Below are 17,031 nucleotides of genomic sequence, written 5' to 3' on the forward strand. Positions count from 1 at the left end.
ATCTATATCCGGCAGGTGTCGACGCGAAACTACTACATACCAAAGAGTTCAAAAGCGCCGGCGCCGCCATATTGTTTGTGCACGCCGCTTCGATCGATACACCGCTACTACTGTTCAATTCGAGGAATCGAGGCAATTTTCAATTCGGACGAAATCTTCTGCAGCTGAAATGAGTTACGGAAGGCCTCCGCCCAGTATTGAGGGAATGGTGTCCCTGAAGGTGGACAACTTGACGTACAGGACCACCCCCGAAGATTTGCGTCGCGTGTTTGAAAAGTACGGCGAAGTTGGAGATATTTACATCCCGCGCGATAGATTCTCCAGGGAAAGCCGGGGATTCGCTTTCGTCCGGTAAATTTTCTTTCGCTTATTGCTTTTACATTATTTTACTGATACATACAGTTTGCCTCATAATTGTAGATATTAATTTGAATATTTTATGGAAAAGTCAGTTTTCGCCGCCGAGTTACATACATACACACAGTTTACGCCAACCCCACTTTAACATCGGATTCTCATAAGAACTGGCGAGATGTGTAACCCGGCAGAAACTTAAACTTTACCATATATTATGTACATAGATACAGTCAAGATACATTATTTTTAATGGTGGCCAATGTACATTATGTAGTCGTTTCGGCCTGGCTAAATGCATTTTGCATAATTTACATCACAGATCACACTGACAATTCCATCGGCATGAGTTTAAAGATTGTCAATTTTAAAATGTATTTCTAACGTGCATGTAATGAAAATTTATTTTTCATGCTTGTACAATGTCATTTATGTTAATATTTCTAGATTCTATGACAAGCGTGACGCTGAAGACGCACTTGACGCCATGGATGGCAGGATTCTTGACGGAAGGGAGTTGCGCGTGCAGATGGCCCGTTACGGGCGACCTTCTTCACCGTACCGAAGGCATGGCAGGTAAAGCTCAAAAATAGCCCGTGTTAAATACATATCATTTGATTATACTCTGCTGTGCATTGTAGATCCAGGCGAGGAGGACGCAGCCGTTCCAGATCGCGTTCCCGTTCTCGGAGGAGCCGCAGCAGAAGCCGTAGCCGTCGCAGGTCTTACAGTCGCTCCAGGTCTAGGTCTGATAGCAAGAGTTCTCGCGGGAAGAGTCCTAGGAAGGGCAGCCGCTCTCCAGAACGAGAAAAGAGTGGCAGCCGCGACCGCAGCCGTTCTCGTTCAAAGTCTCACTAATTATGAGGAGGTAATATGAAGTTCACATTATTATCGCAATTAAAGTGGGGGTGAATAAAATTTTGTGTTAACGATAAACAAGCTTATTTTCACCGGTCTTCTTAAACGATGTGGCAGCGACCAATCCCAGTATCTTTGTAGCAAAAATCGGCTAATTAATTCAAGCAAAAATCGAAAATCAACCCTTTTGTGGGGGCTGACACAGCAAAATATCAAACTAAGGTGGGGGTTTAATTGTCATTGAATTCCTTAATCCGGTTTGAGATATTTAACTTTTATTGGTGGCTTTGCTTCAACTTTACCTCGGTGATATTAATCAACTTACCTTTTGCTATGTTTTCAGACTCGCAAGTGGACTTCTGTGTGAACACGCCGTCTGAAGCTGAAGAACTAACTCATGTCAGCGCAGGGGGAAGGGGTAGGAAAGAGTAAGCGGTAGGAGGTGCTGTAGGTGCTCCCTGCCAGGTACTTAGCCTTTCCACCACTCAACACAATCATTCCCCTGGGAGTCCACTTTGCGAAAGAAACGCAACGGTGTAAAATGAACAGCTATACTATCCAGATTAATTGTGTAAAACACTCGATCAGAGTGACTTTTCTATGGTCAACTATGTGCACAACGCACAAGCTATCTTGCGAGGTGACCTTGTCCAGTTCTAAATGGGATGGAAATGAAAATCTGTTTTTAATTGTCTTGTAATAAGAGTACAATAGCATAATCATCGGCTAAAGCTGAGAGCCGCAAATCTATTTTAGTCTGTCAACAATCCATTGGTTTCCTTTTCAGTCTCACTAGAAATAATGAAAATCATTGTACATTATATATATGGATATTCGATGAAGTGCTAACCCTCGTTTTTTAACTGCAGGCGCGGGTGATGTATCAGAGAAAGCAGTGTTGCTGTTGTGCAGCTGTTGCTGTGCGGGGGTTTGGAGACTCGAGTTGCAGTCGTGGCTGATTATCCTTACCCTTTCACCTTGCACCCATGATCCCATCCGTTCTGCCCTGTGAAATGTTGCGACCAAACGGGGCTTAAATCCTAAAGCAACCTTTGATTTGCGCCCTGCTCTGCGTGGGCCCAAATCAAATGCGAAATTATTCACAAACAAACACATAATTTTATCTGTTAAGGACAAAAGTTCTCCACACCCTAAAAGGGGGGCGTTAAACCGATTATTTTTCTGCGCATGGTTTATTATTTTTGGTTAATAGCAGGTCATTTAGTCTTAAGTGGTAAGTAAGCCATCAAGAGTATTATTTTTCCGTACCCTGGAGAGGAAACAAGAGAGAAAACGCTATTACTATGAGCCAGATGCAGCGAGTTCTCCAAGTTGTATTAATTGCGGTTTAATAAAACTGACAGATTCATCATGATTTAAATTGCTACGTCATTTTATTGTACCCAAGTTAGAGGTTAACGAGTGATTATAACGAAAACAAAAAAATAATTGTGAAAGTAGCATTGTTTTTATGTCAATGTTAAGAACACTGAAAATAAGTGAAGCAATGAAAATAGCATAAATATGCTGTCAGAAAATCAAAGCTGAAAAGAACAGTAGTCTCAAAGAATTTTGACGAAAGTGGCGGTGTAGGAAAAAGCCTTGTATCTCGCGTTGAGGCCCTATCCTCATTATTACGTAAGTATCAGTTTGCCAATTGAATTGCATACGGTAAAAGAATTAAGCATGCACGAGGAGACCATTTTCAAGTTTTCACAAATCTTACAAATATTTTAAAAGATTTCATCTGTGCAAGGGTAAATTCGAAAAGGGGAATCAATTTCAAATTAAAAGAAATGCAACGCTTGGTACACCATTTTACCAAATTATGTAATAATACTACATTTCGTTTCCCAAACACAATCTTTAATTAGAACTCGAAAAATTAAATACATTTTCATGATTATTCATTATACGTAATTGGCTGCGAGGAATTTTAAAGTTTTTTTAAGTTTATTGTTCTGACTTATGATTTAAATAATTCGTTATCTGTTATGGATTTTCTCCAATAATTATAAAAATATTAGAGAATATCATTATTGTTCGTCCATCAAAATAAGTTAAAAACACAAAAATAAAGATTCCCGCTGATGGGCGCTCGAACTTCCGCGCCACGTAGTTTTGAAAAAGCATTCATGGAGGACTCACACTTTTCGCCCAACTCGGGATAGGGCATTAACATTGATTCTTCCCATCAAACCGAGAAGTGTAAAGTGATCGGAAAGCGTGATTCCACCTTAGTAACGCACTCTAGTGGTAGGCTCTCTCACTACATTCACATTATATTCTAGTGGTCGCCATTTTGTTTATTTTCCTTAAGAAGCAATATAATCGTGTCTTGTGTGCGAGCGGAGGGTGCGTTGCAAATAAAAATTAATATCTGCAGGACAAGAATAATATATGGTTGGGTGGATTCCCCTGGAAACAGGGGTGGAAAACGGCAGCAGACATTGGGCGCATCGCGAGCAAGCACGTTAAAGTGACTGTATCCGGTAAAAACAGTCTTCACAGCAGCAGTCAGCCTGCCAAAACTTGCTCGGCCACCCTGAAGAAATCCAAACCTACCGAGACCGCGTCCAGCGAGACGATGAACCACACTAACGACAAGGAAATGGTTAAGGACGAGGTAGAAGCAATGGACACACAGGAAGGTGAGGCCTTAAATTGTACAATTTTGGCGCCCAATTTTGCGAGCTAGGACTCCCGGTTTATCCCTTGCAGCCCGGCATTTCTCTCCCCGTAATTTTATTGCTTCCTGAAACGCACGCCGAAATACACGCAATTTCGACCGGTGGCGAAGTGTCGGTGACCAGCCGCTCGAGTCGGCGGAGTGGTGGTTTCTATGTTTTGTGTTTTGAGCGAATGCCGGGTTTTGTATTTGAGCTGCCTTGCCATCATGCGGGAATGCGCAGTGCAACCCGTTGATGTGTCTGTCTTGGCTAAACCCTTTAGCGACTCACTTTGAATGACATGCAGTATTTTCTCTCCGATTCTTCCCCCAGCTAGCTGCCCTCCGAACTTAAAACGCCTCGACCTGTAACAGTCGCGCACCACGCAAGGCTCGAGAGGTGGTAGTATTACTGGGAATCGGGGGCTTCCTACACCTTAACCCCGTTTTGCCCATTCATAGTCAATATTTTGGTCGTAGCCTTCTTTTCCGTCCCCCGTGCATGCGGATTCGGCCTAGCAATCGCAGCCGATTCGCCTTTCTGTAGTCGATAAGCACTCTAGTTAGTGTGTAATTCGCCTTCTCAGCTGATCCCGTGCAAGTATTGCCTGCAGACGGTGGTGGCATCGAGTCCGACAACCAGTCGGTCAACGGAGAGCCCCAGTTCCCTTCGGCAGGGTCGCAGGACGCCGATATGGAAGAGAGTGAGTGCTTGGATCTGCTTCTGATAGATTCGATTTAAAATTTACTTCGTGTTTGGCACAGTTGACGAGGCCAGATCCGAGGCCACCTTCCAGTTCACAGTGACAAACTTCTCGAAACTAAAGGACTCGCAACTCTCACCACCATGCTTTGTGAGGAACTTGCCGTGGAAAATTATGGTGATGCCGAGGTACGGACCTCCGCAAGAGAGGCAGCAGCAGAGAAGCCTTGGCTTTTTCCTGCAGGTAGGAGGGTAGTTGTTACGAAACCTTAACGCTAACTCACGTTCACCCTAAACCAGTGCAATGGAGAGTCTGAATCGTCGTCCTGGAACTGTTATGCAGTAGCCGAGTTGAGACTTTTGAGCCAGCGGGAGGGCGGAGAACCATTTTGCAGAAGTATGATTTCCACGCGTTTATCTAGATTGTCTCTAATCGCAGGCGTTGTTGCAGACATCAAGCATCTGTTTTACAGTAAGGAAAATGACTGGGGCTTTAGTCATTTTATGACGTGGAATGACGTGCTGGATCCTGAAAAAGGGTACATCAAAGATGACAGCATAGTATTGGAGGTGCGTGGCTGCCGGCCTTTTTGCGGCTTCTTATTGATTTCATGTATTGTTAATTTTTTTTCCTATCGCCTATACAGGTGCACGTCCAGGCTGATGCGCCACACGGCGTGTCGTGGGATTCCAAGAAACACACTGGCTATGTCGGCCTGAAAAACCAAGGCGCTACGTGTTACATGAACTCCCTCCTGCAAACCCTCTACTTTACAAATCAGCTCAGAAAGGTGAGTCCATTTGTCTTTAATGGGGATTCGTCAATAGATAATATCTCTGGTTATCTTGACAGGCTGTGTACAAGATGCCAACAGAGAGCGATGACTCGACCAAGAGCGTGGCTCTTGCTCTGCAACGAGTTTTCCACGAACTGCAGTTTTCTGATAAACCTGTAGGAACCAAGAAACTAACCAAGTCATTTGGATGGGAAACGCTTGATTCGTTCATGCAACACGATGTGCAAGAGTTCTTGCGAGTTGTGAGTGCTGATAAATAATGCAGTTGGGATTTTTTATTTCATTTTCTGTTAATAGCTTTTGGACAAACTTGAGAGCAAGATGAAGGGAACCTGCGTTGAAGGAACTGTGCCCAAACTGTTTGAGGGGAAAATGGTGGTAAGTAAAAAGTTTAACTATTGTTCAGAATGAGGTGCATCTTTTAGGAAATTATATTTTTTCTTCATAATCCTGTGTTCTATTTCTTCACAAGACATTGCTTTTCAGACAAAGGAAGTTGTTGTTAAATTTAGTTGGCACAATAACACAAAACATGTTTTACACCAGACTGATATTGCTTAAAATGTATTGCAGTCGTACATCCATTGCAAAAATGTGGAATACAAATCAACCAGGCATGAAACCTACTATGATATCCAACTGAATATCAAAGGAAAGAAAAACAGTGAGTCGAGTTTGAAACATTCTTAATTATTTAATACAAACATTCAACTTAATATAGTCGACGAGTCCTTCAAAGACTACATCACTACTGAAGTACTGGACGGCGAAAACAAGTATGACGCGGGAGACCATGGTCTGCAGGATGCAGAGAAGGGAGTCATCTTTGCCTCATTCCCGCCAGTCCTTCACCTGCATTTGATGAGATTCCAGTACGACCCTGTCACCGACTGCTCTGTCAAATTCAATGACAGATTCGAGTTCTACGAAAAACTGAATCTGGATGGCTTTTTGAACGAGCCAGAGTCGACTCCTGCTAATTACACCCTGCATGCTGTGCTCGTCCACAGTGGTGACAATCATGGAGGTCATTATGTAGTCTTCATAAATCCTAAGGGAGACGGCAAAGTACGCAGACCCGCTTTCTTGTGGATCCAGCCTCACCAAATTATTGTTATTTCAGTGGTGCAAGTTTGATGATGATGTCGTATCGAGGTGCACAAAACAAGAGGCCATTGAGAACAACTACGGCGGCCAAGATGACGACATGAACATGACTGTAAAGCACTGCACCAACGCTTACATGTTGGTATACATCAGAGACTCCGAGCTCAAGAATGTTCTGCAGAAAGTAGCCGAGGAAGATATCCCGCAAGAGGTAATTTAATGCTTAGAATTATGCTAAGACTCAAAAAATGACATTTTATTATTTTGCAAATTAATTAAACAATCATAGTAAGGTTTAAATAAAATCATATCTTAACCCAGCAATGAAACGATGAAATAGGATTATGTGTGTGCAGATGAAGATATATTTGTGCAGTCTAAAGCTTTGAGAAATTTTAACACATCTAGGCCCACAAGATAATGTTAAAGTCAGAATTTTTATTTTCCGTCGTTCTAATAGACATTTAATTTTTGTAAAATATCTGTCAGGTTGATTTTAGTGTTAGACAACTTGGTTGGAAATCACAATTATACTGTCATAATGAGAGAATCAGTGACAAGGGCACTGTAGGAGTTTGTGTCAGTTGAATGAAACACGATAATTTAAATAACAAGTAGTGACTAACTCAATAACTTCTTAACTTTATTTCACAAATCTTGTCTTGAAATCAAATCAGAGTCTTGAAATCTAGTGTTGGAACTTCCTGTCACAATTTGGAGTTTACATAATATTTATTGCTGTGTGTACTATTATTCGGGATAAAATTGGGTTAATCTTTACTGTCAGGATTAACAGTTTATTATTACATCAAATAAATAGAAAGGTTATTATTTGTCACTTAATTTTAATATTTTGAAAGAGTATATTATCTCAAACGATTAATCTGGAACTTACTTGGGAAACTTCTGGAAGTTTCTAGTACCAAGTAGTGGGAAGGATCATCATAACCACAGCACCATTTCTGGCAAATAAATGGGGATTTAATTTTATGTATAAAGATAAACCAATGGTGTATTCACATATTCATCACAGTACACACATTTACAATCGAGACCGGCCTTACTATGATATTTCTTATCAGTACAGTAAACATAATGATAGTCGTGACAGGCGTGCCTGGTGAAAACATGTCTATTTAGAAAACAGGCATTTTTCCAGCCTGGATCGCCCATTGTAGGGGTGCCATAAAAATCCTCATTGATCTGGGAGAGCATGAAAAGTCTATTATTAATAAAACTTTTGTAAGCAGCAGTCTCTGAAAGTGAAATTTTTTGAAGATCGTCAACAAAAAAGTCAGTGTCAGCCAGCTCATATATGCAAGTCATGATTTTATGAATTTTTGCTTTTTTGGGAAAACGAGATTTGGAAAATTCTAACTTATTTAAGTCGGTCAAAGAAAGATATGGCTAGATTGCCTGTATGCCGTAACTAGCTATGATTACGTTAAAGTTTTAGTGCTGTACTGACAGGCGATTTGGAGAGATTTAAAATTTGAGGTAGCGAAAATTGCGGCTCTTACTTTCCTACCCACGTGTTTAGAGAAGGATAGGCCTGAGGATTGAAAAGTGACACCAAATATGTAAACTCAGTAATGAAATCAAGTTGCTCATCATTTATCATCAAAATTTCACTCTTCTTTAATCTGCTTTTACTTTTGTTCCTGAATTTAATTTTAATTTACGTTTGCCGTGGTAATTTGTCAAACTGTGCACAAAAACACTCAGGTTCTCTAAGCAATCAGAGAGCAAAACAAGATCATCGGCATACATTATCAGTTTAACAATTGGAGCACAATTTAAGAGGTGGTTGATATCACAGAGCGAGTAAATGAAGAGGAAAGAGGAAATACTGCCGCCTTGCCCTACACCGTTCGATTGGACAAGTGGCCCAGACTTCAAAATTCCGTCCAGAATAGTCAAATAATTCACCTCCAGCATAGCGGCTAATAGATTTAGCTCTTCAAAGCAAAATTTAGTTTAGGAGTTAGTTATATGGAAGTCAATATAAGGCTCGACGATTTTTAGACGATAACCATGCTATTGAAAACTTCTTGCAGTTGTGTGACCGTCTGCAAGAGGAAAAGAGGTTGGAGCAGGCAAGGCGGAAGGAACGCACTGAAGCCCACCTTTACATGAACGTCCATGTGCTGCTCGAAGACAGCTTCGAAGGCCACCAAGGAAACGATCTTTTTGATCCAGACAAAGCCCCTTTTAAGATATTCAAAGTTAAGAGACAAATGACTTTGGAGCAGTTAGTGGATCACCTTGCCGAGAGCTTGGTGAGTGGGCGCGAACTTAGAAGCATTGAGCATGACATTTTTACGTGTGTTTCTTACTTTGCAGAAATACCCCAAAGCGCAAATCAGACCATGGCCATTTGCATTCAGGACGAACGAGACCAACCGGCCAACGTTCATCGACTTGGAGGGAGACGCAAACAAACCAATCATCGAGTTGGCAGAAAACAACTCCACATGGAACATCTTCCTGGAGACACTGAAACCAGACTCTGATCTTCCTGCGCTCCACTCGTTTGATAAGGATTCAGATGTCTTGCTCTTTTTCAAACTGTACGATCCTAAAACCAAGCAGATTCGCTATTGCGGCCATCAGTACATGCCTGTTGCAGCTAAAGTTGGTGAGTTAACGTCGTTTCTCAATCTTATCCGGAGTCCATGCAACCGTTTCCCTTAGTTGACCTTGTGCCCATATTGAATGAGAGAGCTGGCTTTCCTCAAGGCACTGAGCTTTTGCTCTACGAAGAGATCAAGCCTAACACCATCGAGAGGATCATGAACATGACTGATCCCCTTGAGAAGGTTTGTATCTAATAATCCTAGGCATCACACAGATCAATCCTTGCATTTTGTCATCAGGGTCTCGATGAGCTAATGGATGGAGACATCATTGTTTTCCAAAAAGATGAGCATGAGGAATCGTCAGATCTTCCCACCTGTAAAGACTACTTTAGGTACTGGCATTGACTTTCCCTTTGATTTAGTAACTTACCGCATTTTCTAACAGGGATTTCTATTATCGAGTTGAAGTTACATTCTGTGATAAGGCTATTCCAAATGATCCGGGTTTCACATTAGGCTTGTCTCATCGCATCAGCTACGACCAGTTGGCTGACTGTGTTGCTCAGAGACTAGGAACAGAACCCTCACTCCTGCAGTTCTTCAAATCTCAAAAGTATTCACGTACCCTGTCTTAATTAGTACTAGTCCTTAAAATGTTGTTTCCTGATCACAGCTACAAGGACAGTCCTGGACATCCCCTGCGATGCTCATTTGATGGAACTCTGAAGGATCTCTTGCTCTATGCAAAGCCCAAACAGCCCAAGAAGATTTTCTACCAGCAACTTAATATTCCAATTAACGAGCTGGAAAACAAGAAGCAGTTCAAGGTATGTTTTAGGATTATGCGAATTGACGCGAATAAAATCGTGTTGTGTGCAGTGCATTTGGGTTAGCCCCAAGCTGAAGGAAGAGAAGGAGTTGACCTTGTACCCATGCAAGAAGGGCAAAGTTTTCGACCTGCTGCAGGAAGCAAGCAAGGAGGTTGAGCTAGCAGAGAACGGCACTGGACAGTTGAGGCTTTTCGAGATGTCGTGCTTTAAGATTTCATACTGCCCAGGTGAGGAAGTGCCCCTGGAGCACCTCAACCAAACCACCAACAAGACGTACAGAATAGAAGAGATCCCAGCTGATGAGATCCAACTTGCTGATGAAGAAGTTCTGGTGCCAGTCGCGCACTTCTCAAAGGATGTCTATGCCACTTTCGGAACTCCCTTTGTCGTTAAAATCAAATATGTAATTCTGCACCAATTTTTTGTCATGCTGATGCCTTATACACCATTCTATTCCTCAGGGTGATCCCTTCTCAAAAGTTAAGGAGAGGATACAGAAAAAGTTAGGACTACCAGAAAAGGAATTTGAAAGAGTGAGTTTCCACTAAGGCTCTAATTTTACATTATTTTTAGTGAATATCCTAATATAATTTGATATTCTTGCGATTCATTGAAGAGTTTCTAGACCAAAAAAAGATCAAATAATCAAGATTCAATTTAATTTCTAATTCAGTTCTTAAAACCTTGCAGATATTTCTAATTACCACTAACTTGTTATGTCAGGAACATTGAATTCTAGTGCCTTGTATGTGTAGTACCAGAATTTGCATTGTAATTTTAGTGCAAGTGTTTTGCAGTCCTGATTTGCAATATATCGTGTTAGTCTTCTTATAATTTTTACTATGCATCGTTATAGATCAAATTTGCGTTGGTCCTGTTGGGAAGGGCCCAGTACATCAGTGAAGACTCTGACTATGTATTCAGCCAAAATGATATCAAGGGTACCCTCTCTCAACGTGAGTACTTATAAGAAGTAACTTTTGAAGTAATCATGGAGTTCATCTTACAGCTATTCTCGTAAACACTCCGCCGAGACCTTGGATTGGTTTGGACCACGTCAACAAGGCTCCAAAACGGTCAAGGTACACGATGCTGGAGAAGGCTATCAAAATTTACAACTAATTCATCCGAGAAGAGCATCACATTTAAGCAGCGTAGGAATTGATTAATACCAAAAACAAAGAAAACTGATTTCAGTAAACACATGATTAATCTTGTTATGGTTGGCGTCTCGGTTCACTTGAAAAACAGTAAATAACGTTCTTCAAAATAAGTTGGTTTTGTTTCTCCACTATCTGCTGCCATAGCAATACTACTACTTCTAAACATTTGTAATGGATCTTTCCTAAAGTTACTAATTGCTTTGCAATCGAAATGGTAATTATTATTAAAACATTTTGTGACTGATTTGATGCCAACATTTCCTTAAGTAAATTCAAAAATTGAATGAAGTCGTTCCACCCAAACCAGTAGTTTCAAATCCTCTAGGAGATCATGCTAATTTAATACAATACCTGCCAGTCATGCTGATTTCCTATTTTTACCTGCTTTGCTTCCCCAAGCAAACCGTGATTGATTTTTTTTATTTTTTTTCGGTTATCTTAAAGCTGGTTTTATAAATAAGCAACATACGCGCATATATAAAATTGAAATTTCATTAGTTATGAATGCCTTGTTGTATTTTGTAAATAAAAATGTGTGGGTAAATGGACTTGTGGAGAGACTTGGTTATTTTTTAAACAACTGAAAACAGCTTCAGATGTTTTTACTTGGCAGAAGTGGGTCTTGCAGCACTCTGCATTGTTAACTGAATTTAAACACTCAAGGCAACTTCATTTAATTGTTTCCCCCATTCCTCGTCGTCTTTTTGCTTCCTAATTAATATCTAGTGATAATAAGTAAAATTCTTCAACTTGGTTTCGTCTGGCATTTTATGAAGCTTTTGTGAGGATTAATTTTTTTGCACATTTTTATGTTTTCCAGAAATTTTTAAAACTGCTCTTGCTGTTGATTACGATGCTAAATGCTGTATTTATTATTATTTATGGTATTAAGATGTAAATTAACATCAAACGAAATGATTCAACGCGTCGCATTTGACTTCAATTATTTTATTGTAAGAGGCAAATTAACTTGAATTAAAGTGAAGTAATAAAACACTACATTTTTAAGACAAAAATAGCTGAAGTTTGAATGATTCTGCAGTACTACTCGAGTAAATACTGCGCCATGGCTGTGAAAACTTCATGAACACCTTCATAGTTTTTCTGAAAAAAAAATCCCATTAATTTTTAATACATGTATCGGCATAATTAAACTTACTGCAGATCCTTCAACAGCGCTTGAAATTCCGAATTTTTTCATAATTTCATCTTTTGAACTGTTATCTGTGTAAACAGTTCTCCTGTTGTGTAAGTCAGTTTTGTTCCCAAATAAGAAAATAGGTTTGGAAACAGCAGCATTTGTTTCAGAGAAGAGTTGAATCCACTCTTTCAAGTTTTCAAATGATGATTCTGAGGTCACATCGTATACAAGAAGCAATACATCGCAATTCTTAATCTGAAATGCCTAAAAATAGTTCAGTTTGAAAGATACACATTATTTCGTAGTTTACGCATTTCTTGACGACATCGGTATAAATATCATGTCCAGAAGTGTCATATATTACAAATTGTACTTTACTGTCAGCATTTTCGCCAGGGATAGAAAATATTTTCGAAGAGATGTCTATACTGAAGGTCTGGAAGTAAACACATTTGATTTAAGGTTGAATTGCACAGCTTGGAAATACTACCAAACTGTAAGTCTTAGGAAATTTGCCACCATCGCTCATGAACATTTGGGAGACAGCAGTTTTTCCAGTTAAGGGGTCTCCTATAAAAGAAAAAATTATTTATCATACAAATGACTAAATGTGGATGATATGTATAGAACCATTTTGCGATTTATGATACTCTTTTAAATTAAACATACCCATTATGAAGCAGTTAAATGACCTGATATCAATCATGATTAGCAAGCAAACACGGAGATAATGTTTCAACAAAGTGGATAAACCTCAAGAGAATTTTGCATGCAGATAAATTGTGATATTTTTCATGAACAGCGCGCGCTTGAAGGAATGTGTACCGTTTGAAAAACAGACCCAAGCAGTCCGGCAACAATTTTTTCAAAGAAGACTTCCGGATTTAATGATTATTTCAAACACATAATGGTCTTCTATTTTCAGCATTTAATATAAATTCCTACAGTGTCTTCCCGATTCCTGTTCTGAAAACGTTTTCAATACCAGAGTGAATTCATTGACAAAATTATGTTGGCACAAGCGTGGAAAGGGTTGCTGTTTTGCAGCCTGGCACAGGAGCAGCAGCTGCAGCTCCCAGACACCAAGAGCAAAACAGTTTAATAACTTATTTATAACTACTGAAATTCCTGCAATTAAAAAAGAAGCCTATATTTTCTACGCAGCCAACATGGAAAGAAAATTTGCTGGGAAATCCAAACAGTCGTGCTAATTTGACTACACAATTAAGGGCAATTTGCAATCGAATGACAATTCAATGCATCACAAAACAGCACGCCTACCGCTACAATATGGTTTGTGCATTTACCTTATGATAAATTCATAATTCATGGTATTTAGACAGCTAGTCGGACTCCCTCGGAGTTTTAAATTTTCCACTTTGCATGCACATAGTAGTGTGGATTTAATTCAGTTTTGCAGGCGTTAGTTTGCTTAAGGCCTTTCATTCAAGAGGTTCAATTTAGACTTATTTTACAGATTCACCTTAATTCAGTATAATATGGAGTTGCTTGAAAACTATCTTTAAATGAAGAGAAGGATCTTCCAGGGCAGCAATACAATTGATATTTCCTACGGCAAATAAACATGATGAGCGGAGCTGAAAACGGCAACAAAACTGCGGGTTTCCTAGCCCAGTGGGCTTCACGCCACTATTCGCAGACATCACCAGCACCTACGATGGTCTCGAACATGGCTCACTCAGCAACGCACCACGTAAGCTATAATATAATTATTATTTTTTTTAAATAATAATATACACTCCAGCAGTAATTTAAAATTTGAGGTTCTTTTGAATAAAAATATAATATATCTACCTTTCCCAGGTTCAAGATGAACTCCTGATGAGAACAAAGGCTGAATGGGAAAAGCAGCAAGCGGCGGCTGCAGCTGCGGCCATGTGCTACTGGAGTTACGGGGATCAAGGACCACTGATGTTTGGCGCCAAGGCAGACTGGAAATCGGTAGAGCGGGGTCCCAGCTCTGCAAACCAAGACTCGGTCAATACTGCAAGGTATTGTCTTTCTGTACATCGTTCACTCAAGGAAAAATTTACAAAGAAAATTTTATTCAGAATTCCAAGCGGAGGGGGGCAAAGCTATTCAAAGAAAAAGCACCATCGGTCATCTTCTTCCTCCTCCTCGACTGCAATAGAAGACAACCTTGCTGGGCCCTCAAAACCCTTCCCCTGTGATGACTGTGGCAAATGTTTCCGACAGCATTCGCAGCTCTCCACGCACCAGCGCATCCACACCGGAGATAGGCCTTATTTGTGCAACGAGTGCCCAAAGGCATTCAGGACACAGGTGTGTTTTTAATTTAGCACCCACTCTCGCCCTCTTAAGCCAAACTTGAATTCAAATAAGTGCTTACGGACATCGGCAAAATTATAGTCCTTATTCATCATGTTTAGTTGTATTATAATTACAAATATTTTATTTATAAATCAATTAATTAAGGACATAAAAATAACAACGCTTCGCAAATTTGGCTGATGAAGGAGTAAGGTGAGAAATTCATCAGCCCAACAAATAGATCATTGTCAACATGCTGGAAGGCAGCTGCACTGGCGCAGACTTGCCACTTGCTGGTTTGCGCACCTTTAGAGACTTATGTCTGGCGTTCCAATTAAAGACTTCAGTGCGGGCAGGCAAATAGATGGCCACATTAGTTCCAAGCTCCTCTGCGGCCACTCGGGCCCCATGTTATCCGCTTGGCGGTATTGTTGGGCTCATAGCCCTCGGGACGTGCTGAGCATAGGTTGCAAATATTTCTAAATAAAAGTCGCGACCAATTTGTGCTGGCCAAGATTCTTTAACAAAGTCCACTTTTACAGATCTGCGCCAAACAAGACAAAATAAGTGCTTTTCCAATTTTCAACAGAAAACAATTAACAAGATTAAAAATGCCTCTGAATATTTGAATTATAAATAATGTAGATTTTAATCGAAAATGTTTCAAAAATTTGTTTTCATAAATTTTTAGGGAACGTTAGCAATTCATCGGAGGATACACACGGGAGAAAAACCGTACAGCTGCGAGGAATGCGGTCGATGTTTCAGAACGCAAGGGACACTGGTGATCCACCGACGGACCCACACTGGAGACCGACCGTACAAGTGCCAAGACTGTGGCAAGGCGTTCGCCGCCAGATGCAGTCTCGTGGTGCACTGGAGGACTCACACTGGCGAGAAGCCGTACATGTGCACTGAGTGCGGCAAACTGTTTGCCAGCAGGTCGGACTCTGCTCGCCACACGAGGACACACCAGGGAGGTGCTTCGGGCAAGAAGTCACTCATTCGAAGAGTGATCCAAGGACACCCAGCCCTTTGATGCTCCCTTAATGTGTTGTTTTCACTACTGTGCCAAATTTTTATACCTGGCTGTTGGTTTTCAGTTTTCGCGTTGCGGCTAACACGTTTCCTAAAGTTGAATCCAATAACACTGCGAGTGATCTTGTGAACTAACATGATGTTATCCAATTTTTCGTCGTTATTCTTGTCATTGTAAATAAAAGTAAAAAGTGACCTTTCACAGCCAAGTTTAATTTGCAGGTAGATATGTTATAGAAAACAAGGACTTTATGCTTATAAATTTCTTTAATTGTTTGAATCTTTATCAAATACTTTTGATTCGCCTACATTGGCTTTTTAAGTTAAATTGAGTTCGGGATGGTATATTCTAATCTAACAATTCTTTGGTATCACTTCCTTCCACCAGTTGTCAATGTAGTGGTACTTTTGAATTTCCACGCCCTCCCTTGGCACTGGTAAGAAATAGCCGCCAAAATTTCTTTCTGGTAGAGGTGGTGTGACTAGGTTTGGTGGAAAGCATTCAAGTATTGCGATTCCTTCACAGTCTGGAGGCATGACTCTTCTTTTCCATCCCACTCTGCGCAGCATGCCTTTCCCGCCAGGCAGTCGTGCGGTCTTACTGTCTTCTTCAAATACGATTAGCTTCACAACTCCTCTTGCCACTGGAAGGAAAATTCCCTGTTAGCTTAAGTTGATTATAGCAACACGAATTTTCAATACATACAATCAGAGGGTGGGGTAGGAGCAAGATTCGAAACAGTGTACACGCCGTCCACAGAGTCGTACGACAGGTGCAACTGCTTGCGTCGGAAAGTGCTGAAAATAGACGCTTCGTCTTTCTGCATCAACTCCTCGTTGAGCACGCAAAACTCGACGTCGTTCTCCCAGGGCAAGGATCTAGAGATGCGAATCTGTCCCCAAAGGGCTCCATAGCAAAGGGCGTGCGTCAGGCCCAGATTCGAGAGCACGTCGTGCGTGTCTTTGGCAAGCTTGTGAAGCGCATCCTGAACATAAGGCAGAAATGGTGTATTAAGACTGCACTGTTATTTTTGAAAATTTGCAAATTTTTACTTGAAATTCTTCCGAGTTCTGGCAATTTTGAACAATGTAGTGATCAGGACCATTTTGGCTCACGATCAGCCAGGTAGTCAGAATGAGTACGCCGAGTATCAACGTGAAAAGGATTTTTGAAGGAGTCAGTCGCATTGCGCGATGGCACTCAGCTGCAGAAGATCGCCGACCAGAAGGATCTGAGACATTTTAATTAATTTTTCAATTGCATTCGGACAGAAAATCGACCCTGAGCAGCACTCACCACGTTTTATCCATAACGACCGCGGAAACTCATTGTTCCCGTGACTTCAGAAAAAATCGAAGTGACCGCAATGTTTACATGTCATCTTCCCTTTGAAAGCCACGCTCCCTTTTCCGCATGGGCGTGCCGCACCGAACCACACAGTCATCCCCGCTGACTCCCGTCTCATCTGGTCAAGATGTCAACATTGTAGTCGACATCTGG

At 40.8% G+C, this 17,031-nt stretch overlaps 5 protein-coding genes across 8 annotated transcripts; 3 read left to right on the plus strand and 2 right to left on the minus strand.

The window, feature by feature from the left end:
• Positions 1 to 28: 28 nt before the first annotated feature.
• On the plus strand, positions 29 to 2,587 carry SC35 (SR family splicing factor SC35). 2 transcript variants are annotated; one of them, XR_010574685.1, is made up of 5 exons: positions 29 to 351; positions 802 to 930; positions 996 to 1,222; positions 1,556 to 1,677; positions 2,082 to 2,587. XR_010574685.1 is itself a non-coding variant. In XM_065482402.1 (4 exons), exons 1-3 carry the CDS (start codon positions 170 to 172, stop codon positions 1,210 to 1,212), a joined length of 528 nt encoding a protein of 175 aa, XP_065338474.1. In that variant the 5' UTR covers positions 31 to 169; the 3' UTR covers positions 1,213 to 1,222; positions 1,556 to 2,587. The 2 variants fall into 2 exon arrangements, 1 of the variants encoding a protein (XP_065338474.1); XM_065482402.1 differs by having other exon boundaries at positions 31 to 351; positions 1,556 to 2,587.
• A 912-nt stretch (positions 2,588 to 3,499) lies between these two features.
• On the plus strand, positions 3,500 to 11,607 carry Usp7 (Ubiquitin-specific protease 7). Of its 3 annotated transcripts, XM_065485461.1 has the most exons (21): positions 3,500 to 3,863; positions 4,468 to 4,584; positions 4,646 to 4,827; positions 4,884 to 4,980; positions 5,035 to 5,153; positions 5,231 to 5,374; positions 5,437 to 5,622; positions 5,678 to 5,758; positions 5,954 to 6,044; positions 6,102 to 6,448; positions 6,504 to 6,698; positions 8,545 to 8,766; positions 8,831 to 9,125; positions 9,182 to 9,306; positions 9,364 to 9,458; positions 9,512 to 9,679; positions 9,740 to 9,893; positions 9,946 to 10,299; positions 10,358 to 10,429; positions 10,753 to 10,852; positions 10,906 to 11,607. In XM_065485461.1, exons 1-21 carry the CDS (start codon positions 3,800 to 3,802, stop codon positions 11,016 to 11,018), a joined length of 3,321 nt encoding a protein of 1,106 aa, XP_065341533.1. In that variant the 5' UTR covers positions 3,500 to 3,799; the 3' UTR covers positions 11,019 to 11,607. The 3 variants fall into 3 exon arrangements, with proteins under 3 accessions (XP_065341533.1, XP_065341532.1, XP_065341534.1); XM_065485460.1 differs by having other exon boundaries at positions 4,884 to 5,153; XM_065485462.1 differs by lacking the exon at positions 3,500 to 3,863 and adding an exon at positions 4,124 to 4,280 and having other exon boundaries at positions 4,884 to 5,153.
• Positions 11,608 to 11,757: 150 nt separating this feature from the next.
• LOC135940546 (intraflagellar transport protein 27 homolog) lies at positions 11,758 to 13,180 on the minus strand. The gene is made up of 5 exons (XM_065485474.1): positions 12,870 to 13,180; positions 12,691 to 12,770; positions 12,511 to 12,636; positions 12,219 to 12,455; positions 11,758 to 12,163 (listed from the first exon to the last, which is right to left on the minus strand). Exons 1-5 carry the CDS (start codon positions 12,904 to 12,906, stop codon positions 12,104 to 12,106), a joined length of 540 nt encoding a protein of 179 aa, XP_065341546.1. The 5' UTR covers positions 12,907 to 13,180; the 3' UTR covers positions 11,758 to 12,103.
• A 169-nt stretch (positions 13,181 to 13,349) lies between these two features.
• LOC135940544 (zinc finger protein 32-like) lies at positions 13,350 to 15,732 on the plus strand. The gene is made up of 5 exons (XM_065485472.1): positions 13,350 to 13,493; positions 13,678 to 13,914; positions 14,025 to 14,212; positions 14,273 to 14,504; positions 15,184 to 15,732. Exons 2-5 carry the CDS (start codon positions 13,786 to 13,788, stop codon positions 15,529 to 15,531), a joined length of 897 nt encoding a protein of 298 aa, XP_065341544.1. The 5' UTR covers positions 13,350 to 13,493; positions 13,678 to 13,785; the 3' UTR covers positions 15,532 to 15,732.
• A 46-nt stretch (positions 15,733 to 15,778) lies between these two features.
• Positions 15,779 to 16,967, minus strand: LOC135940545 (uncharacterized). The gene is made up of 4 exons (XM_065485473.1): positions 16,828 to 16,967; positions 16,584 to 16,762; positions 16,237 to 16,516; positions 15,779 to 16,174 (listed from the first exon to the last, which is right to left on the minus strand). The coding sequence occupies exons 2-4, from the start codon at positions 16,716 to 16,718 to the stop codon at positions 15,885 to 15,887; spliced, it is 705 nt and encodes a 234-aa protein (XP_065341545.1). The 5' UTR covers positions 16,719 to 16,762; positions 16,828 to 16,967; the 3' UTR covers positions 15,779 to 15,884.
• Between the last annotated feature and the right edge of the window lie 64 nt (positions 16,968 to 17,031).

Source organism: Cloeon dipterum, chromosome 3, assembly GCF_949628265.1.
Source record: "Cloeon dipterum chromosome 3, ieCloDipt1.1, whole genome shotgun sequence".
Lineage (NCBI taxonomy): Eukaryota > Metazoa > Arthropoda > Insecta > Ephemeroptera > Baetidae > Cloeon > Cloeon dipterum.

Coding starts and splice junctions, on each gene's coding strand:
- SC35 (XM_065482402.1), top strand. CDS start 170: ATGAGTTACGGAAGGCCTCCGCCCAGTATTGAGGGAATGGTGTCCCTG. Junction 352..801: donor CGGGGATTCGCTTTCGTCCG/GTAAATTTTCTT, acceptor TAATATTTCTAG/ATTCTATGACAAGCGTGACG. Junction 931..995: donor CCGTACCGAAGGCATGGCAG/GTAAAGCTCAAA, acceptor TGTGCATTGTAG/ATCCAGGCGAGGAGGACGCA.
- LOC135940545 (XM_065485473.1), bottom strand. CDS start 16,718: ATGCGACTGACTCCTTCAAAAATCCTTTTCACGTTGATACTCGGCGTA. Junction 16,517..16,583: donor AGAACTCGGAAGAATTTCAA/GTAAAAATTTGC, acceptor CCTTATGTTCAG/GATGCGCTTCACAAGCTTGC. Junction 16,175..16,236: donor TCCTACCCCACCCTCTGATT/GTATGTATTGAA, acceptor TTTTCCTTCCAG/TGGCAAGAGGAGTTGTGAAG.
- Usp7 (XM_065485460.1), top strand. CDS start 3,800: ATGAACCACACTAACGACAAGGAAATGGTTAAGGACGAGGTAGAAGCA. Junction 5,375..5,436: donor TTACAAATCAGCTCAGAAAG/GTGAGTCCATTT, acceptor TTATCTTGACAG/GCTGTGTACAAGATGCCAAC. Junction 8,767..8,830: donor ATCACCTTGCCGAGAGCTTG/GTGAGTGGGCGC, acceptor CTTACTTTGCAG/AAATACCCCAAAGCGCAAAT.
- LOC135940546 (XM_065485474.1), bottom strand. CDS start 12,906: ATGATTGATATCAGGTCATTTAACTGCTTCATAATGG. Junction 12,771..12,869: donor ATTTAACTGCTTCATAATGG/GTATGTTTAATT, acceptor TTTCTTTTATAG/GAGACCCCTTAACTGGAAAA. Junction 12,164..12,218: donor GCGCTGTTGAAGGATCTGCA/GTAAGTTTAATT, acceptor TTTTTTTTTCAG/AAAAACTATGAAGGTGTTCA.
- LOC135940544 (XM_065485472.1), top strand. CDS start 13,786: ATGATGAGCGGAGCTGAAAACGGCAACAAAACTGCGGGTTTCCTAGCC. Junction 13,915..14,024: donor CTCACTCAGCAACGCACCAC/GTAAGCTATAAT, acceptor TACCTTTCCCAG/GTTCAAGATGAACTCCTGAT. Junction 14,213..14,272: donor GACTCGGTCAATACTGCAAG/GTATTGTCTTTC, acceptor AATTTTATTCAG/AATTCCAAGCGGAGGGGGGC.